The following is a 25,472-nucleotide window of genomic DNA, read 5'->3' on the forward strand; positions in this document are numbered from 1 at the left end:
TGGTTACATAGAGGAAATTTGACGGCCAAAGTAGAGCTAGCCAAGTGGATCGATTCCCGGCCGGCAGCTTCGATATGGAAAGAATGGTCCATTTTAGCGTGCTACCAGCACCGTTGGATAGCAAAGCATCGTATGCACACCATTTTCAAGGGAGAGTTCAATCTGTCTGATCCATATCAACATCGTCCCACCATTAGATAGCAAAGCATCATATGCACAGCATTTCCGAGGGGGAGTTCAATTCGTATGGTCCATGTTACCAAAGCATCGTATGCGGTCTGTCTCCAACGCGCACATGCATCATTCACTAAGCATAACGAAGCAACGGTCGTGAGCGATACGTAAAGCAGTGCGATTCCTCAGTTCCAAGGGGAGAAAAAAACAAAAGCGTACAAATGATCTATATATGCATGAAGCCAGCTCGTACGTGTTCTTCTCCAGGAACTGTTGAAGAGCCCTAGAGAAAAGAAAGGAAGTGGTAGTGCTGCTCTCCTCTCTCCTGGGTTTGTTCCTCCTTCCTCGGCGGCGAGGCGACGATGGAGGAGCCCGGGTCCAGCCCCGACGACGCCGTGCTGTTCTTTGGGGTGTCCCTCGTGCTGGGCATCGGCTGCCGCCACCTCCTCCGCGGCACCCGCGTCCCCTACACCGCCGCCCTCCTCGTCCTCGGCGTCTCCCTCGGAGGCCTTGGTCTGCCGCTCGTCCTTTACCCTCCGCTTAACGCCAGTTTGTAATTTGTTTTCTCTCCCCGATGCTCAGAGTACGGAACGAAGCATGGCCTGGGCAAGCTTGGAGCTGGCATTCGTATCTGTACGTAAGCCCACCCTGGACTGGACTAGACTAGACTGGATGTATACCACAAGTGCTGATCGTGCTTGCTGATCGTGCCTGCAGGGGCTGCCATAAATCCTGATCTTCTTCTGGCTGTTTTCCTTCCCGCCCTTCTCTTCGAGAGCTCCTTCTCCATGGAAGTGCACCAAATTAAGGTATCTTAACAAGGCTATCCATCCAGTTGGTGTCATAACTCATAAGCTAGCTAGCTGGTGCTTTGATACGTGAGTTTTTTTTTTTTGAGCGTACTTTGATACGTGAGTTTGCTCCTTGACGGCGGACCGCGGGCACGGTCACAGCGCGAATTGGATACAGGCCACTGCCGCGACGTGGGTGGGGCCTCATGCATGCCATTTCTCCCCCGAAAATGCTGTGCATACGATGCTAATATGGACACTTTTTTTTTACTCGTCTTTTCTCTCACCCATCGGGCTTTTGGGTTCGGGTCAGGCTTGGCCTGGCTCAGCCCGAGCTTGCCTCGGCCCGACGGGTGAACAGGTCTAGCCAAGTCGACCTTTTGTACTCGTGAAATTTGTAAAAGTTGAAATTCCTAGTTTTCTAAAAGTTCAAAATTTTGAAGTTAAAGCTGAATATTCTATAACTTCAACATTTCTGAAGCATGCATGCTTTTCTTTTGGCTGCTTTTGCGCATGCCAAAGTGATACTACAGCACGCGCCAGGTGGAATACCGGCACCAAACCAAAAGGGAATAGGAGAATTTTCCCAAAATGGGAAAAACAGTCATAAGGTGACTGCCCCTTAGTACGACCCTCGATGCAGATAATCTTTGGTAACCATAATCCACACCTCACTTTTCGCTTCTCTAACTTTTCTTGCAGTCAGGATCATAAACGTTTGTAGTTTTGGTTGTGTTAATACCTATCTCTTCCCTGCCAGTTATTTGTTCTAAATTTTTATATAGCATTACAGTTGCATGTATGTTTTTTCAGTGTATGCTAAACTATTTACTTTGCAGAAATGCATGGCACAGATGTTGTTACTTGCTGTTCCTGGTGTGGTGATCTCAACATTTTTGCTTGGCACTGCTGTAAAGGTATGTACTTGGATTAATAACAGGCTTAGGCCATTGCTTTCATTGTTCTGAGACTAGCTAGTCAATTTTCCACAGCTTACTTTACCATACGGTTGGAACTGGGAAACATCATTCCTGTTTGGTGGACTTCTTAGTGCAACCGATCCCGTTGCTGTGGTTGCACTTCTAAAAGACCTAGGTGCGAGTAAAAAGCTTAGTACAATAATTGAAGGAGAATCCTTAATGAATGATGGGTATGGTACTATGGCCCACGAATTGTTCATCTTTTGATTCTTAGACTGCATGCTTGTTTTCCTGTTTGTCTCTCTGTTCCTCTATGAGCAATTCCATTCTGGTGAACCAAATTAGAATGAGTTACTCAATATATAGATTACAAGTTTTTGTGTTATGTTAGATGTGTCTAGACATTATTAGGAGAAGCACTTTGGAATGTATGCTTCGCACCAAGTTTTGAAGTATTTATTATACAAGTACAGTTTCATGTGAGATTACTAAATGACCTTGCATTTTCATAGGACTGCCATTGTTGTCTATCAGTTATTCTATCGCATGGTGCTTGGAAGAACTTTTGATGCAGGGTCCATATTAAAGTTCTTGTCAGAAGTTTCATTTGGAGCGTATGTGAACAATATATAAGTTTGAACTAGATGATACAAAGCCATGCTACTATGCTAATCAGTATTTTCTTTGACCAGTGTTGCTCTGGGCCTTGCGTTTGGAATTGCATCAGTACTATGGCAGAGCTTTATTTTCAATGATACAATCATAGAGATTTCACTTACTCTCGCTGCCAGCTATATTGCCTTCTTCACTGTAAGATAATCTGATAACAAACATATCAAACTCTCATATTTGTCTACCAGGACATGATTTGCTCACTGTTTTGAAATAGTTCACTGCCTTAAAAAAATTCCAGTTCCAGTCATGGAATGATTGTCAAGCAGTCCTTTTTGCAACATCTGGAATGTAATTTTGCTTGTAAACTGATTTTTCTCTCTCTTGAAAAGGAGGTCAACAATCCGGGCCTCTGCATCAATTGATGCATTTTTATAGGGTTCGGGGGGTGGGGGTGGGGAGCTGAAACTCTAAAAATGAATGTTGGCTTTTCCAGTAAAAATGATGAGGAATAGAGTTCTAGATTTTAATATACCAAGAGATGGTCCAGTTGTCATTTCTAACCTAGTCCATCCAGTTTACTTTCTTTCCAGCTTTTGGACTCATTAACTGTGTACCATTAAACTGAAGTTATCATGCTTAAATCCATATGAGCTGTCATGTTTGTCTCGGATAAATAAATATCAATATTCTTGATTGGAGCTTTCATTGCTTGTGCATGACTTTTTTCCCTCTAATGTCTGCTGCAAGACAAATTCCAGACCATTTAGGGGCATCTCCAATGCGCCCCCAAAACGGACACAATATCTGTCTGCAGACCCAGATACGGGAGCCGGCCATCCAACATTGTCCCCCAAACATCCGCCCTGTTTCTTTTAATTCCGCAACACTCAAATAATAACATATCAAGTCTTCGATGAGTGAAAACATTAAAATGCGGCGCTAGTTCAAATGTAAATACTACAATCCAACTAAGTTTTGAAATAAAGTAGTTCAAACTTGAATTCAACTCGCACATATGTTCTGGTTGTCCCATTTAAGCGCCCACAAATGCTCAATCAGATCTTTCTGAAGCTGCTCATGAGTTTTTTGATGCCGAATTTGTGATGAATTTGGACAAAATCATCACATGTGGTGGGATTTTGATGTGGAAGTTGGATAGGATCACCCTTGTTCTCAAAGTGGACCTCCGGCAGGATCTTCAGCCTCATCATCCGCAACCATGTTGTGCATGATAACACATGTCATCATCTCCCACAAGGTCTCCGGATCCCATATATTTGCAGGTCCTTAAACAACTACAAAACATTTTGGAGCACTCCAAATGCCCTCTCCACATCTTTTCTAGCTCCTTCTTGTCTTTGGGCAAAGTGAGATCTTTTCTGACCAAATGGATCAGATATGGTCTCAATGAAGGTCGCCCATGGAGGATAGCCATTAACCGGACGGTAGCCCTTGTTGTAGTCATGCCCATTGACAGTGTTGTTGCACGGAAGAGCTTGTCCTTCAGTTAACTTAGCAAACAATGGAGACCGTTGCAATACATTGATGTCATTGTGAGACCTGGGTATGCCAAAGAAAGCGTGTCAAGTGCAGCGGCCCTGTCATGCAATTTCAAAAATGATGGTGGGCTTCTTAACTTGGCCTTTATATTGCCCTTGTAGAGCATATGGGCAGTTCATCCATCTCCAGTGCATGCAATCAAGAGATATATGGATACTGGCCATCATCTTGCTTTCGAGAGTGCCATGAGCCTTTCGTTGTCTGCGAAAGTTGATTCTCTCAAGTAGTGAGGTCCAAACACCTCGACCATCGTAGTAGAAAATCTGACCATGGTGTCTCTGTATGTGCTGTTGGACATACAGAGGTACTCGACCCAAAAATCTATGGCTGTGACATATGCATGCGTTTGAAATGTAGACGTGCACTTCTGGTAACCAAATAATTCAATTCTTCCTACGACACCCTTCCTCAGGATGAAGTAGTCATCGTAGGCCAGACGCCATTGTAGAGGCAATCAAACACATTTTTCCGCATTCGAAAGCACTGGCAAAAATTGTATGTGAATAGGGCATCACAGGCAAAGTAGTCACCCATCCGCATCAAATTCCCCCGTGCCCTATTTTGATTCAGCACTCGATGACCTTTAAAATTGAGAGCATGCTCTTCCGCATGCTCCGCGTCTAAAAGGACCACCTGCATCATCGTTGTTTCATCCACATAGTCATGCTTATTAGTTGAGTCGTTGGAAGGCTTAGCGTAGTTCTCATACAAGTATTCCATGTCTGAATCTGTTGCTTCTATAATAAGGGAGAAAAAACGTCACAAAAATAGCATGGGGATTTTGCCAAACACTTACCGAGCATCGTGACCCGCATGGATGACCTGCGCGCTGAACTTATAAGAGGTAAAGTAGTGGCCTAGGCAAAGCGGCGCGGCGACAGGTGGCGTGGCGAAGGTCCGACAAGGGTATGGCAGGCGGCCGAGGTGGTACAGCGACGGCTTCGGCTAGGAAGGAAGCGAATTCATAGCAAAGGAGAGCAAGGGGGAAGGGACAAAGACACGTGCTCAGGGTGTGGTTTTGGGTGGCCCAGGGGTGTCGGATTCCTACGTGGCGGAGGCCCGGACGCCTGCAAAGCACCCTAGTTCCTTTCCAGTTTGTGTGAAAACGAACACTTGGACCCATTTGCGAATGTGTACGGTCCATGTTGGATGGAAAAGTGTGCCCGGACAGCTTAGTCCAGACATATGCGGGCGATTTGAGGGTTGGCTTTTTGGAGATTCCTTAAGATGTTATCACTGATCAGGCCTCTAGTTTTTTGTGAGCTATTTTCTGTTGCTAATATTTGTTGGTATCAGGCGCAAGATGCATTGGAGGTCTCTGGTGTCTTGGCTGTCATGACCTTGGGGATGTTAGTAATACTTGTCTTTACATTCTGATTAGAATATTCTACAATCTCCCCTCAAATACTGAATTTGTGAGGTTGATAGGTTTTATGCTGGTTTTGCAAAAGCTTGTTTTAAGGGTGATGGCCAACAAATATTACATCATTTCTGGTATGTTCAAGCAATATACGCCACTCTCTATTGTCAGCAAAGATCAAAGTTCTCAACATATTATCATCATCATTAATACTCCTAGGCAAATATATTAATTTGTTCATTGTTGATCATGTATCAAATCAATACCATGAGGCCGTTCATCCTCTATTTCAATGAGCATAGCCTGAGATTTAGTAGATTTATATTTATACCATTTGCTCTCATAAATATAGTAAATGAGATTTGACTAGTAGAAGCTTGTTATTAATTTGTCTAAACTTTAGATTTGTATAAATAGTTTTCAATAACCATGTAATTTAATCATCAATGGCCTGAAATGGCATTCATAACTTATTGCCGAGTCCATAATACCAAATTAAATTGCATGATTATTTTAAACGACACCCGGAAGCATCAACAACAAATTTTATTGTTTATGGCAAAGTGTTGGTATTGCATTGTTGTCTCTTTCTTTTCAGACAAAATTTGTTTATAGAATGTACATTGGGATCCTTTAGTTCATAGTAAATTATGCATTATTATGAATTCAAATTTAAGACATCATATATTGGACTTATTTATTCTCTTGGAGTGTCTTTGTAATGGTAACTTCTATGAGGGCTAAAGTGCAAACATGTGGTAATAAAAATGTGTGCTCTCCCTGTTGGAGACACACAAGATTTCCCAATTCATGCTAGATTTTCTTTCTATGTTTTATGAGACGTGTGAACTTCATGTCTGATTACTATTTTGTACTTGTATTCAGGGAGATTGTTGCTTACATTGCGAACACACTCATTTTCATACTGAGGTATCAACAACTTTTTTGAACTTTTGTACATATATAAAAATAATACTTTCTGATATTTTAGTTTTTGCCTGGCTAAACTAAACCATGCTTGCTTTTGTTTGGTACGATATTGTTTTTAATATGGATACTTCCATAATGTTTAATACATCTGAATTCCCACCAGTGGGGTTATTATTGCAGATGGTGTACTACAAGATAATATCCATTTTGAGAGGCATGGTATGGATATTCATGTATCTGTATATACTTTTCATTGTTAATCAAAAGGCACTATGTAAGCACTTCCACTAGACTTCCACAAGATTTTTGTTTGTTTTCTGCTATCATGTGTGAAATCATTTTACCATTCATCATGGTATTGCAAATAAATAAATACATGCCACATATGTTTGGAACTTGGGCTTTTAAGACATGTGCTGTTTTTTGAGCTTCTGCACCATGGGACAAAACAAGCTGGGTGGAATGTATCGACTCTGTTGAACCCCCCCCCCCCATATAGTAGACCTTTCTTACTTGAATAAAACTAGACTTTTGACCTTACAACACCGACATGTCAGAGACTCAGAGTTTAAAGATTATTTTGAATAGTGAAAGTAGTTGCGTAAGTCCATCAGGTTATGCGTCTACCATTTACAATTTGTGCATTTCTTTATTTTTGGGGTATTTGCGGGGATTCAATTTTGGTAATGTGATGGTAGTTATCTAATACTAGACTTACTAGTATCAAAGGCCTCGATAATTTAACTTCATAAATTTATCTTCTTACTATTTGAGACATATCCATCCGCTTCTGTGAAATTTGGATTTTGTTGTAGAGACTTGTTCAAGAGTTATCAAAGATCAATCACTACTATGTTTCATGAGCTTACGAAGATCAATTCACATTTGTTCTTAGATCGGGTTGTGTTAACATGTTTTCATCCAACGTGGGCTACTTATCTACGGATTACTTCTGACCATTACCAATTGTTTTTTTAAAGTTTACTAAATTTTCCACGAATGGGTTATAGATCATTTGTTTTTTATCCATTCATCATGTGCCACTATCATCATGCTTATGATGGTGCAATGTGTAATCTTCATATTCATTATGGCCACGAGTAGTCAAAAGTCATTGGACAAAATCCTCTGACAAGTGCACACAACTGACTGTCTGACACAATTTATTTCCACATGGAATTACAAGCTTGGTTCTAACCCATCTTTGTGTTGTCCATATAAGGCTCTTATCTCTTGCTATTTTAGGTACTCCATGGGGGTTCCTTCTTCTCCTCTATGTGTATGTGCAAATATCGCGTGCATTGGTTGTCATTGTCTTGTATCCATTGTTGCGTCACTTTGGGTATGGCATGGACGTCAAAGAAGCAATAGTTCTTGTTTGGTCAGGGCTGCGAGGGGCAGTTGCTCTATCACTCTCTCTATCTGTTAAAGTAAGTTAATTTTCTTGCGCCAATGCCATCTATCGTCACTCATCTGTTTTACCATTATGTTTGTCTACATCTTTTCTTAAACTAACATGTTGTATAATTTTCAAATATATTTATTGGAATACTTTTACTAGCATGCTAGTGATGCAGTTCAACCTTATCTTAAACCAGAAGTTGGAACAATGGTATATGTCCTTTCCTTTTTCCTAGAAACTACATATGAAATATTCATTCGAGCTTCGTTGATATTATAAATGTTTTGCAGTTTGTGTTCTTGACTGGTGGCATTATGTTTCTGACATTGACTATAAATGGTTCTACCACACAATTTTTGTTGCACCTACTTGGTCTTGGAAAATTGACAACAACTAAGGTTAGCTTTACAAGTTATCAAATGTCATTTTTTTCTATAGACTATGCCTAGCATGAATTTTATTTATTTATTTGTGCATAAATCCATAAAAGAGGCCATTCTTAAAATTCGGAAAAAATACTATATGTAGCATGTGTATGGCATATATATTTAAGGGACCGACTAATGGCCAGATGACTAAAATTTCGTCTTGGTCAACCACATTTTCAGCTGCCATTCAATTCATATCAAACAAAACAAACAACCATATACAACAAAAACCAACTGACTACAATTTTGATTCAGTTTATTTCCCTCACACAACCTAACTCGTGAATTTACTCAGAAAGATGACCACAATACTAAAAAATACCAATTAGGCTGAAAAAGTCTACTCCGCGCTAAACCGATTACGACTTCTCAAAGGCAGAAAAAACAACAACAATGTTCTTTCAATAGAAGAAAATTCTAGGAATGGGTTACTTGATAGAAATTTGAACAAATGAAAAATCAAGGTGAACAAGATAAATGAATCATGGGAGTAGATTACCCCTAAATTAAACAAATACAAATCTAAAATAAAATGAAACTATGTGTAACATATTAGAACATAAAAAATCCCACTTTCTCGAGGATTTTTAGTCCCACTAGACTTGCATACAAAAATGAAATTAAATAAGAGAGAAGAATGAATGAAAAAAGAAATTGTACTACCCATCAAGAAGAAAGGGAATGAAATAAATTTAAAAAGAATGACAAAATCTACGCATAATTCATGCTTTTTATATCATTCAAGAATGTGCATACAATGGTAGAATTATTCAAAATAGAATTTGCAAAGAAGGAATGGATTAGTGGCATTTATTTTTCCCCTTTAAAGTAAAGAAAATAATTTTTTGCATACAATGTACACATAAATTATTATTTTATAATATGCAAGAATAAGCAAGTAATAGTCATTTCGCAAAAAAGAAGTTTTCTTAGAGAGAATGAATTAGTGGCATTGGTATTTTTATTCAAGAAGAAAGAAAATAAAAAATGACAAATATTGACACAATTTACACATAAATTGAGCTTTTTCATAATACACGATAAGAAGCATATAATTGTGGACTTTGTGCAAAAAAAATCTAAAAAGGAATGAATTAGTGGCATTGGTATTACCCTTTAAGAAGAAAGAAAATTAAGAAACATAAAAAAATAAAAAAATTTAAACATAAATTATGGTTTTTATAATATGCCAAAATAATCATATAGTAATGGACGAATTTTTGCCAAAAAGAAAAGAATATGAAAATAATATGGAGTTAATTTGTGGCATTGGTATTATCCTTAAGAAAAAAATATGAAATAAAAAGTAAAGTAAAATTTAAATAATGAAATCTTTTGAGGAAGAATGAATTAGTATAATTGGTATTGACCTTTAAGTAGAAATGAATTAAAAAATAGTGAAATTGTTAGCACATAATTTACACATAAATTGCATGCTTTTAGAATTTGCAGGGATAATCATATAGTTGTGGAATTTTCGCAAATAAGAAGTTTCATGAGAAGAATGCATTAGTGACTCTAGTATTAACCCTACAGAAGAAAGAAGATGAAACTGAAATAAAATCAGAAAATGAAAATTTTAAGGAATAATGAATTACTAACATTGGTATTACGTGTTAACAAGAAAATGAAAATGAAAAAGCAAGTCAAAATCATCATAATGAACTTTTCTAAGAATGAATGCATCGGTGACATTGGTATTGCCCTTTAAGAAAAAGGAAATTAAAAAAACATTGAAAAAAATTGCACACAACTTTGCACAAAAAATAAACTTTTTGTAATATGCAAATAATAAGCATATAACAGTGCAATTTTCGCACTCGAGTATGATTTACACACACATTGTATAGTATGCACGTATAATTACACAGACACAAAAATCAAAGTAATGAAGTTTCCAAGAAAGAATGAATTAGTGGCATTGGTATTACACCTTAAGAAAAAAGAAAATTAAAAATGACAAAATTTGCACACCAGTTACACCCAAATTACTTTTCTTATAATATCGTGAATCAACATATAATAATGGAATTTTCTCAAACAAGAAGTTTGCTAAGAAATAATAAATTAGTGGCATTGGTATTACCCTTAAATAAGGAATACAATAAAACAAAATGAAAACTAACTCAGAAAAATGAAGGTTTCCAAGAAATAATGAGTTAGTGGCATTGGTATTATTCTTTAAGAAAAACTAAAACTAAAGTAAAACTTAAAACAAACTAGCACACAGTTTTGTATTGAAATTGCATTTTTTATTATGCAAAAATAATAATATAATAGTGCAAATTTCATTCTAATATTTTGTGTTTGTTTATATACATTAAGACTCACCCAACATCCCAAAAACACCGATAAAATGGAAAACCTAAAAAAAGAAAAAACTGTATAAAAACAAATTAAAAATTTGAAGACAAAGAGGAAACATGTAAGGGGCTTCAAGCCCAATAAGAAAATCGACTAACCCCAAACGGGGGCAAGTCGAAAATATAGACCCAAAAAGGCATGAAACAGAATAAAGGGAAATAAGATAGCATGAATCTTGACAAAAGAATCAATGATGAGAAAATCGACTTACTTAGATTTAAAAATCAGGCTCTTAGACAGCACGACCCCGCTCGACGGGGCTGTCCTTGGATGAAGGGGCCTTGTCTGGCAGGCTGGTTGCTCTAAGGAGGGCACTATATCAAGTTCTTGCACTGCACGACAACTAGCCAGTGTTTCATACATCATGCTGATGGCAAAATGGGCAGTCGGTTGGTCTAGCAGTCCACGATATGCCAGCTTGTCTAACGTCCAACGTCTAAGTTTAGCGGCGCTCATGAATCTCAGAAGATCGATGACACATATCGTGGCATCCAAATTGCCCGCAAACAGAACCGCATACCAAGAGCGGGAAGAATAGGATCCATCCTGGTACTAAGGCCAATGAATAGTGTCTTCCAGAGTTCCATGCCTGACAAAACTCAACGGATGGTCTAATTAACTTGGTAATCCAAAATGACTGGAACCAGTTGAGAGACTCGACATGTTCCACATCACCCTGGGCCATCGCCTATGCTACTGAACCCTTGATGGCCAATTGAGTGCCTGCAATCATCCAGGAATGAACTGCTCGAGCATAAAGTTTCATGTAAGCAACGACCATATCTTTTTTCTCGATAATGGGTTCTTTTTTGGAGGAGCTGAAAAAACCGGTTTCCCAGTTTTTTGCACTTTTTCTTGAGCTTTATAAATGGTTTTCAAATTCAAAAAATTTGACAAGCAAAATATACTAAATTTAACCCATTGTATACAAGAAGTATTTCCCGCGCTAGTCAACACGCCTCGTTCTAGCAACTCGGATTCGAGTCTTTATTTCTGTGCCTTGAACTAAACCTTTTTTTTGCTAAGCTTGAGTACCTCTAAAAAATATAGTTTGCAAATGGGGACTTGATCTCGCAACTTTAGATAATAATTTGCGCACCCTAATGGTAGGCCAAGAGCAGTGTTACAATAGAATATGCACACAAACCTTATTTGGCATTATCTAGTAGTTTAAGTTCAAATTATTTCAAACGATATCAAATTATCACTTGGTCACTAGAATTTCCGGTAACAGGTTTGGTTAGTTGAATTTTTGATGGGGAATAAAAGAAACGCTAGCAACGACCATGTATGCTGGCACTCCAATGCATGCCAACAAGCTTGGGAAGACTGTCGTCAATCCATTCACCATGGCTCTAGAGAATATTTTGATTGGGACATGGACGAGGTTCCTCGGTCTAAGCTCCCACTGGCCTAGCAATGGACACAAGAAAGGCCAGTCCCAATTAGGATTTTGCGTAGACCAAACTCCTCATGCGAGAGAGTCCTCGCTTCCACAGCCACGTCTAAGTTGTGGATGACTCAAAGGGTTATGATGATCGATAGCTTGATATTACAGGTTCAACGATCACTTCAGGTAGTCAGGCACTTAGTCGTGGTCCCGTGCTTGGCACACAACATGAGGTAGGGGTTACCAGTCAAGGGCATTAAGTGCCAAGCAACAACCACCGTTTGTTGGAAACCTTCAGCCTTGGGCCAAAAGCACTCAAACCTAAAACACTTGCCTAGTTGCATGATTGTGTGGAGCTCGAGGAGGAGTGGGTGCAGCTCTTCCCACTCCAATGTGGAGAACACTCTATCGAGTTTTCTAGTCATGTGATCATGCAAGTTAGACCAAGTACATCACACCCATTGAGATACACTTCCTTGAGCTCCACCGCATTTAGGGCCTAGCGAAACCTGACCATCCTTCACCAACTGATTGATTCCATTTTGTCTAATGGGTATGGGTTGACAATCTACACCTCATAATAAAGGGGCTATTACTTCTAGCTGTATGTCAACGAAATTGCCTCCAAAGTTGCAAAATATTACACACTGATGCCACAAGTGATAAAAAACGTTTCACACAGGGGTATCCCCGCCTGGGCCGGCCCATCCAGTAAGAACCTTCTATACTGTGCACTGTGCGCTGGGACAAGACACATAGCGCCTCTTTGGGCGGGCCCATGTCCGGGCGACCTGTTTTGTAATTTTTTTGTTTTTTGTTTTTGTTTTCCGTCTTCGATGTTTTCAACATTAAGTAATTTGGGACTTCAAAAAAGTTCACAAAATTAAGAAAAATGAGAATTTTGAAATATTTTTTAATAATTCATGATGTTTAAAAAAATTTGTGTATTAAAAACTGTTAATGAAATTGAACAAAATTTCACCAATTCATAAAATGTTCATGAATTGAAAAATATCCTAAAAATTCAAAAACTTTTCGTGACTTACAAAATAGTTTATTGATTCGTAAAATGTTCGCTGATTCAAAAAATGATCACATTTCATAAAATGTTCGTTAAATAATAAAATGTTCATGAATTTCAAACATTATTCCACCAATTTCCAAAAAATGTTCATCAATTCTGGAAATGCTCGCCTATTCAAGGAAAATGTTTTAAAAAATGTTCACAATTTCTTAAAAAATGTTTGCAAAAAGTACAAAATTTTCATGAATTCAAAAAGTGTTCATGATTTTAGAAAATGTTTGAAAATCTGTAAAAAAAAGTCACGGATTTGAAAAATGTTCACGATTTCAGATATGTTCACCAGTTTAAAAAATGTTCATGATTTTCAAAAATTGTTCGCAATTTCACAAAAAAGAGAGTGATAGTATATCTGGGTGATGCAACAAAATGTGGTCATGGCCGTTGGAGATTATGATTTTTTTCTCCCGTTGCAACACACGGCCCGTTTTGCTGTGAGGTGTTAAAGTCCCAAAAATATTTTACAGTTTGAAATCAAAATCAAAGGCACCTTTAATCTCCTAGAGAAAGAGATTATCCCGTCATCGTCCTGGAGACTGTATGCTCCCGTGAGCCACCAATCAACACCCTCGACCAGGTGAATGTGACTTAAGGAAAACCCCAAGGACAAGAGGATATGACTACGCGTACCACACGATGAGGAGTGTCGCACAACTTAGTTAAAAATAACCTTCAATTTGGTTTCCTGGAAGCATATAATAGTAGCATTGGAAGATTATATGACTTGAAAGATAGCCATGCGCCGAGACAGAGAATTGAGGACCCACACATTCCACGCTAGCAGCTTGGTCGGTGTAGAAGTCATCGAAATGTCTAGCACCAAATCCAGCAACGCTGAGTATCAATGTCACTGCTGCAACCACAGGTGATAGCCCCAAGAGCAGGAGGACAATCAGCTCCTAGCCATAGAATGCTACGATTGTGGTGAAGTGCAAGGACTCAATGTCTAGGAGAAGAGGGAGATATAATCCTACAACACTTTGTCTCCGATGGTCTCACCTTGGTGCACTAGGTTTAGGCAATAGATTAGCATGCGATGTTCTTTGCTGATCGACGATCCTCGTGTTGTTCCTAGGTAGCAAGTCCACGAGCTACTAGTTACCACACAATAGGCCTCCTTAAGATTGGATCGAGGTCTTGGTGAAATGCCGCCACCCTAGAAACGGGCGATGACCTGGAAGGGGTGGGTGTACGCGTTCTTCTCGAGGACCCCATCGGCTAGTTTAAACATGGCTCACAGAGAGGCAACCATCACAACCGATCCCACGGTTGGAGACCCCACTTTTGAAGTTATCAACTCCTGGGAGGGCCCACCAAAAGACAATATGGAGATTGGATTTGCCGACTCAAAGTTCATCCTATAGGCCCCACAGTTGTCAGCACCAAAGCCGCATCCACGCCCCCTAGTCAGAGGTAGAGAGCAACGGCAACAAAGGCTAGAGGAGCTTCTCGCGAGTAATTAGGCTTGGGTCAATGATCCAAGATACACATGAAGATGTACACACCAAGTCCTCTCGGCTGGTCATATCGATATGTACGAAGTCACTCCATGGTGCATGATGAGCCAAGGATGGACTCTGCCATGGCGCCACTCCAAGCCAGCGGTGGAATTCCCTCTAACCACAATAACACACGAAAGAGCATTGTCCTACCTTTTTCGGCAGTGAGAATCTCAACGTGAAGCCATCTCTGTCAAGAGTTTACTCATCCAGAACCACGCCTCAGGACACCTTTGTTGGAGACACCATGAGTAACTATCGAGAAAGCCACGTTCCCAATGCCGCCCAACATTGGAGCACCACTACCCCGACTTGCTTGAAGGAGACTCAATGCCTGTCACAGGGAACCACAACTATCAAGATCCACCATAGGACACTTTTGCATCTCGTGTCGCCGAGCGATGGACGATACATGTGTCCTCCTAGGGCAAGAGGGAAGGATCACCCGAGGAAGGCTATGGCACTGCCTGCATGGGAACGAGAACTGATGACTTGGACGGTGGAGGGACATGCGCGGAGATTACTAGACAATGTTGAGTAGCCTCCTGAACCATAGTCCTGAGAGGGATCACGTGGCGTGGTGGGACAGCGGTCAAGGGGGCACCAAAACCGTCCACGCCAACTGGCAAGCTGGCTCCTCATGGCGCGTAGGAGCAACGATGGCCGAGCACTTTCTCACTGGAGACACAAAGGCTGACACCCCAAGGGACATGCGATCTGGGCTACGGGCATGATGCAGCAGACACGTTGTCCCCCTCAAAGGGGTGTGGGGGCGGTTGCACTCGTAGGTCGTGTGCCTAGGACCGCCACAACAAAGACACTTCGTCCCCCTAGTGCACTCTTCAACGAAGTGATCTTTCTCCAAGCGGTTGAAGGGTTGAAGCACATGCCTTCTAGGTCTTGTGGGAGCTCTGACCGGATGAACATGGAGGGGAGGGTGGCCTGCTATCGGCGGGAACAACTCTGATTAAGGTGGTTACACTTCGTCTACAAGGGGTCTCCATCGGCCGCATGAACCAGAGGCAACGTGTCTGGACAAACCACACTGAAGCAAGGCAAGCCGACGATGCTTGCACCTCCACGGTCACCAAATGCATATAGGTGGCAGACCGTCAGAAAGCCCACATGCAACCTTGACTTAGGAGCTAAAAGCCAATGAGCCACTGTGGAGGAGCTCGAACTCATGCGCATCCACATTGGGGTGCCGGGGGCTGCGTACCAGACAACATCTCATGTGCTAGGGTGGGAAGGGGGCAAAGTTGGTGGAAGTCGCGGCCGAAATGCTCGACAGCGGTAGAAATGGGTGTCCACCGCTGCTGGAGTAGCCGATAGCGGAGGATGAAAGAGCTCTTAAACTATTGAACTAAATGCAATTGAGCCCCTATGATATGTTTAGATCTTGGGATTAAAGGTTTAGCTTAACTATACATTTGCATGCTTTGGTGACTTTTTGAGAACTAAATCAAGGGGTGCTTCAGTACACATATAGTGATGAATCGAGTCATTGTACATAAATAATATGGCTGAGAGTACTAGCACACACAAGGCATTATTTAGAAGACAACAAGGCACACATGTTTATTTTCCCCACATAATGTATCAACTAGATTTATTTGCTCTCCACTAGGATCAAACCTATGTCAGCACAAAGATGCACTATTCTCAAGATGTTGGTTCTGTCTATTTGTTTCTTACAATGTTTCTAGTTATTTACAGACATGGAGATCACTCCAAATATCTATGCTAGATTTGTGAACTTTACATGAAAAATATGAAAAAATATAAGTAATATTATGTATTTTGGTTGAACCCTTTGATCCCTTGTAGCTTCAAAAGTTCTTCACAGCCTTCCATTATTATTATTATTATTATTATTATTATTATTATTATTATTATTAAGACTCTTCTATTATCTACTCAAGGGTGTATAGGTTTGATATGACTCTCACCTTGAACCAGAAACAAAGCTAGTTTGATATCATTGATGAATATGAAATAACATAGTTATGTTCTTTTCATGCCCAATTTTCTAATCTGATTTCCTACAACTGTAGCTTGGTGTATTGAAGTATACAAGATATGGGATGCTAAAAAAGGCATTCGAGGCTTTTGGTGATCTCAGGGATGATGAGGAACTTGGGACAGTTGATTGGATTACTGTGAAGAGATATATCACATGTTTGAGTAACTTGGAAGATGTACGAGCACATCCTCATGATGTTCCTGACAAAGATGATCACACACATACCATGAATTTGTTGGATACTCGAGTGCGGCTTTTGAATGGTATGCAATTTAGTTGCCTGATAACATGCTGATTAAATTTGATGTTTGGTTGATTGCTCCCCTTCCCTTTGTTTTAAAAGCTAACCATGCATTATTAATGGATGAGAGAACAAGCGAATTTTAATATATGTGAGGGAGTGGAGGATAGATAAAGATTAGATCTAGATGGGTTAATTAGTTAGGTAGCCATCTAAATCTACACCTAGTCCTAATTAATTTTTTAGATTTAGAAATAAGAGGTGATCTAGGTGAGAGGGAGAGTTGGAGCAAAGAACAAGGTGAGGAGCAAGAAAGTGAAGGAGAGGAGGAGGAAAGGAGAGGGCTCACATGTGTTCGCTGAGCCCACTTCGATTATTTAAGTAGAGCTATTAATGGCTTGCCTCATAGTGAGCACACAACTAATAAGCAACATACTAACTAGTGGTGTGCCATCAAAGGAGAGTACAGCTGGACCCATGCATATGTTACTAGTGGCGTGTGCCGCAAAGTGACACGCCACTAGTATAAGGCTTACTGGTGACGTGCCGACAAAAGGCCCCACAACCAGGAATTGGGGTTCAGAAGCTGGCCCGACACCAGTTACTAGTGGCGTTCCTGTTACGCCACGAGTATTCCTCGTAGCAGTGGTGTGCTCCAAGTACCACTATTAACTTATGCCAGGACGGACTGCTGGGTACCACTTACTAGTGGCGTGCAATTTTGTCGGCTCGTGACAGTGATGCTTAATTAGCGGCATGTGCACATCCGAACATGCCACTCGTATTTTGTGCAGATACCAATGGCGTGGCACTTCTGAGGTGCGCTACTAATGTATAGTTCCTCTATAAGGGTTTCTACACCAGTGTGAGGTGCTTTGGACCTGTGGTAAACCACTAACTTTTTTAGTAGGTTAGATGTGCAATTCAGGAGTTCCAAGGAGCTAGATGGCAAATTTTAAAGACCTACAGTATATCTTATTACATATATAAAATGTTATGTATCAATTTTTGCCATCAATATCCTATCGAATATCTTGCGGTAGCAAGCACCCACAATTTTACCATACGTTTTGCCACACACACACACACGCACACACACACACACACAATGTTACTGTACATGATTGTAACTAAACTGTAGGCTCTCGTTTAGTTCTGGCTTGGTCATACTTTTGGTACATATTCTCTGCATGAATTGGAATTTGGATTTTATTCGGGCCAACACATCACTCTTTTTTATGTGGAACATATTTCATTAGCTATGTTAGGGACTTTTGGTATATATGAGTTTTGCGTATCTTATTAACATTCTGTATCCTTCTGTTTGCCTTTTTTTTTGTTCTTGAGTTATTACTTAATATTTCGTCATTGATTTTACTTATCTTGAAATAGGTACGAGTATATGCAATTTCATACTACTACATCTGTTTCATTGTATCTATCTATGGTCCACCAATGAGGCACTAAATCTTAAAGTTCATGAGAAGTCTATGCACTCACAACTGTTCAACGACTTCCACTGCATTTAAGTAGGGTCGCCAGTGAAAATATTGCTATAACTACACGGTTATTTACTCAGTGTATAAAAGATCACAAAACCACACTCATAAAAGATTTTGAAACAGATAATTTTGAGGCCATGTACAATTATAGAGAATGGAGGGAGTAAACATGATTAGTTTAAAAAGATTACAGCAAATATTTCTGTCAGGTGTGCAAGCCGCCTACTGGGGAATGCTTGAAGAGGGACGAATAACTCAATCTACAACAACTATTTTAATGAGATCTGTTGACGAAGCTAAGGATCTTGTTTCTAGTCAACCATTATGCGATTGGACGGTGTTGCGGTCCAATGTACAATTCTCAAATTACTATAGCTTCCTTCAAATGAGCAGGTTGCCACAAAGGCTTATCACATACTTCACAATAGAAAGATTGGAGCTAGGATGTTACACATGTGCGGCATTTCTCCATGCTCATAAAACTGCAAGGAGACAACTACATGATTTTCTCGGTAATATCCTTGACACTCTTTAAATGTTGTCCTGTGCTAGTTTTATACTATTTGTTTGGCCTATAAAGTCCTGAAAAATGTACAGACAAAATTCTATCTCAGTAGTTGGTGCCTATATGAGGAATGTTATGTGTGAGAGTGTGCGGACATATTCTTGGCGTAGGTGTCAGCTGTTGTAGTTCATATAAGTGGGAAGAGAGAGTGGAGGGATTGCTTTCCTGTAGAATCAGTCAGTTACGGCATTTAGTGCTCAGACATGTGAGGTGTTGAGATAGTGTGATATATCTTTCATCGCAAAATTACCTGGTATAGCAACTTCAAAATGTTTTGAGCTTATCAAGGTCGAATCCTGAACGACATTATTTTGTAACTACCATGAAAATGCTGTCTGAAGTCCCATTTTCACACGGTTTGGTGGATACTGTCGATAAAGATCCTAATCCACTTCACCATTTTAATATTTTTATATTCTTCTTCTTCTTCAGGTGAAAGTGAAATTGCAAGAATTGTGATCGATGAAAGTACTGTTGCAGGGGAGGAAGCAAAAAAGTTTCTAGAAGATCTTCGTGTTGCATTCCCTCAGGTTGTGGTTACAATGTTCTTCTATCATTTCACTCAAATTATTATGGGCTCATTAATCATTAGCCTCTCCAAATCTTGATAAATTCGTTCAACTAGCAATCTCCTGCAAAACTTGATGATGAAAGCACACTGTCTGAACTAAAATGGGACCAGTTCGCCTTGGGCAGCTCCCTGATTTGTGGGGCTGTACAATTTTCGGGTTTCTTTTCTTGGTCTTTGTAGTATTTTATATTTTTGTTTTCCCTGTTGTTGCCTTTTGTTATTTGTTTGGCTGCAAGACCTTCACACTGTTGGGTGTTTCTTCTAATACAAAATAATGCGCACTTAGGTGTGTGTTTGAGAGCAAAAGTTTGGGAGTAGTTCGGATTTTAGACACACATGTACACAGATTCTTGCATGACATTGAAAGGTTGGGTGGCTATAAATGGTTAGATATAGAGTTCGGAATGGAGGGATTTGGCAATCATTTTTGAGGAATTGTCCCTTCTTTTGCAAAATTGATGTAAAATTCTTCCCGAATTGATGTTCTACATTGGCCCTAGGTTTATAAAGCTTTATAATACGTCATTTTGTATTTAAAAAATAGGTCTGTAATAATGAGAAAAACTCCATGACATGAATAAACTAAGGAATGCCATATTGATTAAAAAGAATACCCTCGGTGTTCCTGATAATTCACTGTTATCATGCTATCTAGATTCTTTTATTCTTTTCTCTTGTTTTCTGGAAGGACACTATTATCTAGTTTCTGAAGTTATTTCCACAATTTTCAGGTGCTTCGCGCATTAATGACTCGACAAGTAACATATGCGGTATTGACACAGTTGAGCGAGTATATTCAAGACCTCAGGAAGACTGGGTTGCTGGAGGCAGAGGAAATGGTCCATCTCGATGATGCTTTGCAGGTAGTTGGAATATATGCTTTCATTTCTTATTGCATGCGAAGTGAAAGTGAATCAATCTCTCTGGTTTCAGTTCACAAAATGCAGCATGTTAACCCTAGTAAATAATTCACTTGGCAGACAGACTTGAAGAAGCTTAAAAGGAATCCACCGATGGTGAAAATGCCAAGAGTTAGCGAACTTTTAAACTCTCATCCTTTAGTCGGTGCACTGCCTTTTGCTGTTCGTGGTCCATTATTAAGTAATGCAAAGGAAACAATAAAAGGACATGGACAAATCCTTTACAGTGAAGGCTCAAGGCCAACTGGTATATGGCTTGTTTCGGCTGGAATAGTAAAGGTATGTTTCTGCCTCAAGCTAGAGTCAAGACCGCTTTAGTACATTTTAGTGAAAGTGTGTATATATACTTTCCCACTCTGTATATATATATATATATACCTCCCCTTGCCTCCTTTCTCTACAGTGGACAAGTCCTAGACTAAGCAGCAGACATTCAGTGGATCCAATTTTGTCACATGGAAGCACTTTGGGTCTATACGAGGCATTGACAGGAAAGCCTTATATTTGTGACATTATTACAGAATCGGTGGTGCATTGTTTCTTCATTGAAGCTGAAAAAGTGGAGCAATTGCGCCAGTCTGATCCTTCTGTTGAGGGTTTTATGTGGAAGGTACCCTCTCATCATGCTGCCTACCCGTGTATTCATGAACATTTATAACGCTTGCACATTTCCTGCACTGCATAATCTTTTTTTTCTTTTTTTTTCTATAGTGGGAGTGAAGTAGATTTTTTTTCGTGGTTCTCAATAGGGTTTTGAATCCTGCTGGTTACTGATTGAGAATCTTGTAAACCTGTAATGGGAGAGTTTGCTTAGAGTTTCTTCTAATTTTGAATATCTTTATAAAAAAGCAGGGCAATCATGCCTTTCCTCTAAAACATGTACGAACTTACAATACCCGTTGCAACTTGCTTGGGTTTTTGCTTCTCTTCACCCAAATCGACCATCACAACTTATTACTATGGGCACGGGGCTTCACCAGATTGCTATCAAATATTATTACCAGTGTGCTCCACTAGGTCTTGCTTATGGAACCGCCCCTCCTCCTCCTCCCTCCCTCGCTGCCTCCTCCTCCCTCCCTCGCTGCCGCCTCCTCCCAACCCTAGTCGCCCCTCCTCCCTTCCTCACCGCTACCTGAGGCAGCCGCCGGCCAAGCCCGGGGCGCCAAGGATGGTGGCGGCGGGGCATCGGTTGCCCTGCTTCTGAGTGGGGAGTCACGGATCTGGAGCGGCGGCTTCATTGGCAAGGCCCGGCCAGCTAGCAGCCGTGCGGGCAGTGGATCCAGTGTCCCGGCCGCGCGGGCGGCGGGATCCCGTGGTCGTTGGCGGCCGGCGGCCGCTTCTGCGGCGGTCGGTGCGCACGATCTGGCGCCTCCCCTCCTCCCCTGTTCGGCGTGTGGGCCAGCCTGGTCGGGCCGCGCTTCCTCTTGGTCGCCGGTTCTGTACAGGAGGCGCTGCTGGTGGCGGAGATCTAGTTCGAGCGAAATCCCTAGTCGGCCATGACCGGCCGCGCCGACGGCGACACCTGAGGGCTCCGTTTCCATCCTTGGAGGCGTCGGTATGGACTGATCTCCTCACTTCACCTTCCCCTAGGTCTCCCGGGCGAAAGCCCTAACTTTGTTGGGCGGCGGCGGCGCTCACGACGCTGTTCCCTTCTTGAAGGCGCCACTTTGGGAACCTTGGGGTTGGGTGACGCTTGTGGGTGGTGGGCGACGACGGTGGTGCGGCCCTATCCTAGCATGGATTTACATCAATTGCTTGGAGATGGACTCGCGTAGGTGGAGGTCGTCGGCTGGCGTCAATGGCGAAGGACTTGTCAAGGCTCGCGTAGGTGGAGGTCGTCGTTTGGCGTTGTGGTGGCGTCGATGACGGAGGACCTGCCAATGTTGTCACCTCAATCTGCTCTGAAGATGAACCAGTGGAAGATGGCGGCGACGACACATGTGAGTGCGTCGGACCGGTTTGAGCCCCGGACCCGGCAGATGGTTCGGTCGGGCCCTCCGGCTTTAGATGTTAGGCTTAGGTGAGAGGTCTAGGTATGTGGCTCAGCTTGCACCCTTCATCATTTGGATAGGAGTAGCGACAGATATTGCCAAGACGGCGGATTCAGGCATTTTGTTGTTCTACTTTGTAAGATCCTCGAGAATAATCAATAAAATGGCCGCATGCATTTTCCAGATGCAGAGACCGGGGGTCATCCTCCTTTCCTAAAAAAAAACTAGGTCTTGCTTATCAATGTTACCTTTTTTCACATAATTTATATCTAATAACCCTCAAATTAATCATTCATACGTGGAATTATAGGAAAGCACTCTAGTTATTGCGAGGATTTTTCTCCCTCGGATATTTGAGAAAATGGCAGTGCATGAGATGAGGGTTCTCCTTTCTGAAAGATCTAGTATGAATATCTACACTAACGGGGAAGACATTGAACTTGGGAAGAATTACATAGGCATCTTACTGGAAGGATTTCTCAAGACAAGGAACCAACATCTGATCACACCTCCAGCTGTGCTACTGCCATCAAACACTGATTTAAACTTATTTGGCCTACAATCTTCAGGTTTTCAATATTTTTGCCGATCGAGCAGTTTTTGTTTGTTTCCGAAGCAAAACCCGCTATTTATTTTATTTTATTTTATTTTACATGTACTCGATGACTCGGGTGCTCATTTGTTTACAGCCATGAACCATATAGACTACTGCTATACCGCACCCAGTTATCAGGTGGAAGCTAGAGCAACGGCCATATTATTTGAAATAGGCAGGCCAGATATAGAGGCCGATCTGCAAACAAGTGCATCGTTACTGTCCCTGTCTCCGACCCAGGGACCACCACCAACACAGAGCAAAGAGCATGTCAGTTTTTTCTTCTATCTTGTCGGTTTGCTCATAGCCAGTTATGATCTCTGCGTGTGATCAACGCAACTGAAAAAGTGGACCATCTCATTCACAGATGGATGACATGCACGGTGCTCAGCGACGACCAAGCCTCCATCACGCGGAAGCGAACCACAAGAACATCGCATCCTATCCCAAGGCACCTTCAAGGATGGCATCCAGCACGCAGCTGCCTCTGCTTTCTGTGAGATCAGAAGGTTCCAATGCGACGATGAACACAACATCTGCTCTTTCTCCGGCACTTGCGCCCTTTCCGCCCCTAGCAGCAGCCCGACAACGCAGGGTGGTAGTGGCGGAAGATGACAACTCGAGCGATGAATCTGTGGGGGAAGAAGTCATCGTTAGAGTGGACTCTCCCAGCATGCTCTCCTTCCATCTGACCTCCAGTCTGCCGCCATGGAGCGACTGATGGATGCAGGATGCACGTACCAGTATTTTCTTCTTTCTGCATAATAATTGTTGTGACCAATGGCACCATGCTGTTCCCCGAAAACAAATGGCCCCATGTTGTATGTTTATTAGTACACATGTAGAAACTACGATAATAACGTGCACAAAACTTTGAGCAGCGATTTTTTTTGTGAGAGCTCCTCGGATGTATTTTTGGATGAAAATTTGCAAGAACCTCAAACACTTGATAAATATTTATGGATGCGTTCCACCTGGCGCTACTGCGGGGATGCGGGGCTTGGGGCCACGGATGGCTCACCGCCATGAGGACCCCATTGCAGCGACCGAGCGGGGGCATTTTAGGGTTTCGGGAGGGGATCTCGCACCTACCACATCCCATTCCAGTGCGGGGACTGCCGATACACACCTTGAGAGGCTCTTCGGCCATTTCTGGACCAGATCCAAGGCCCCCCCTCCTCCCTCATCTGATTCCTTCTAGTGGTGGCCGGGGAAGGTTGGCGGCGATGAGCGCTCGTTTGCTCAGGTCGTCGGGGAGACGTCGCGCGCACTGACTCCTCCGATGGCGGATCATGGAGCAGGCAGGTTCGGGGGACGACAAGAGGGCGCAGGCCACGGCAGTTTCGGAGGAGGTCGGACGCAGGCACCGTCGAGCCAGGGGCGGAATCTGGTGTGGCAACGCACGGATCCACCTCCCCCGCCTGGCAGCAGATCCGTGGGCGCGGGCTCGGGGACCGATGGGAGGCGGCGGCGAAATCCCAAGGCAGCGGCGCGAGGGAGCAGTGGCTTGACCCAGGTTCCAAGACGGCGTCGAAAGGGGGAGCTCCTGTTCCTCCCGCTGTTCCTACTCGTCAGGACAACAAAGGCACAGGCGAGCTCTGCCACAACTGCAATTTACCAGGTCATTTTGCTCCTCGTTGCCCCACTATTAGATGTGAGAGATGCAGTAAATTTGGGCACATGGCACAGCTATGCCAATCTCCTCGCCCGTGGGAATGCATTCCTATGATGTGTGGATTTCAGTCCCCTGGCCAGGGTTTTTTCTTCATCCCTGATTGTGCCTATAGTAAGCAATCCAGTGAAAAAACCAATACTGTTGTGATTACTGTTCTAGAGGGAGATGCTTCTGTTAAAGAAACAGAAATTCAATGGTTTTTTCTCTCAGAAACCTAAAAAGTGGCGTTGTACTGCTCGCCAAATCAGTCCTACTCAGTTTGTTATGAGATTCCCTAATGCTCGTGAGGTTGAAAGGGCGTGCTGTTATGGTAAACGCCTCCCGATCCTGGATGGCTTTGTGATTGTTTGTATCTCCTCCTGGTCAGCGTCGGTAGGGGCTAAGGCTGATCTTCAGAAAGCTTGGGTTCGTGTGCGCAATGTCCCCTTGGAGAAACGTTGTACCGAATATGTGTCATATGCTGGGGGTTTAGTTGGGGTCACTTTGGAAGTTGATCCAGCTACCTTACATAAACCTGCTCGTATTCTGCTGGGTTGTAGGGAAGTTGAAAAAATTCCTCCCTCGGCTGAGGGTATGCTTGAAGGGAAGTTCTATGATTTCTTTTATGAAGTGGAAAGAATTGTGGTGGGGGCCCCTGATAAAAATCAGTCTTCTATTCGTGTTGACAATGGCGCATCTTCCTCTGTTGCCAAAAAAGCTAAGTTTGATTTTCAGCATGAGTCTTCTACTGACCAGGGGGGCACAAGTGCTTCTGTGGTGGGGAATTCATCTTCTCAGAACTATACCGTGTGTTCTCGGTTGCCCACTCTATCTGAAAATGTGGAGGAGGAGGAGGAGAGTGACGATGGGGACCATACTGAATTACTCATTCACTC

At 42.0% G+C, this 25,472-nt stretch overlaps 1 protein-coding gene across 4 annotated transcripts; it reads left to right on the plus strand.

The window, feature by feature from the left end:
- Positions 1-307: 307 nt before the first annotated feature.
- On the plus strand, positions 308-23,824 carry LOC125535184 (sodium/hydrogen exchanger 8-like). 4 transcript variants are annotated; one of them, XM_048698226.1, is made up of 23 exons: positions 309-687; positions 757-807; positions 892-983; positions 1,805-1,882; positions 1,958-2,115; positions 2,398-2,499; positions 2,578-2,695; positions 5,357-5,409; positions 5,489-5,554; positions 6,306-6,350; positions 6,514-6,569; positions 7,596-7,780; positions 7,912-7,962; positions 8,043-8,150; positions 16,569-16,800; positions 18,490-18,792; positions 19,278-19,375; positions 20,148-20,279; positions 20,397-20,615; positions 20,740-20,946; positions 22,638-22,896; positions 23,017-23,192; positions 23,290-23,815. In XM_048698226.1, the coding sequence occupies exons 1-23, from the start codon at positions 537-539 to the stop codon at positions 23,641-23,643; spliced, it is 3,294 nt and encodes a 1,097-aa protein (XP_048554183.1). In that variant the 5' UTR covers positions 309-536; the 3' UTR covers positions 23,644-23,815. The 4 variants fall into 4 exon arrangements, with proteins under 4 accessions (XP_048554184.1, XP_048554183.1, XP_048554185.1 ...); XM_048698227.1 differs by lacking the exon at positions 2,398-2,499 and having other exon boundaries at positions 308-687; positions 23,290-23,816; XM_048698228.1 differs by lacking the exons at positions 309-687; positions 757-807; positions 1,958-2,115 and having other exon boundaries at positions 926-983; positions 23,290-23,824.
- Positions 23,825-25,472: the final 1,648 nt, after the last annotated feature.

The sequence above is a fragment of the Triticum urartu genome, chromosome 2, assembly GCF_003073215.2.
Source record: "Triticum urartu cultivar G1812 chromosome 2, Tu2.1, whole genome shotgun sequence".
Lineage (NCBI taxonomy): Eukaryota > Viridiplantae > Streptophyta > Magnoliopsida > Poales > Poaceae > Triticum > Triticum urartu.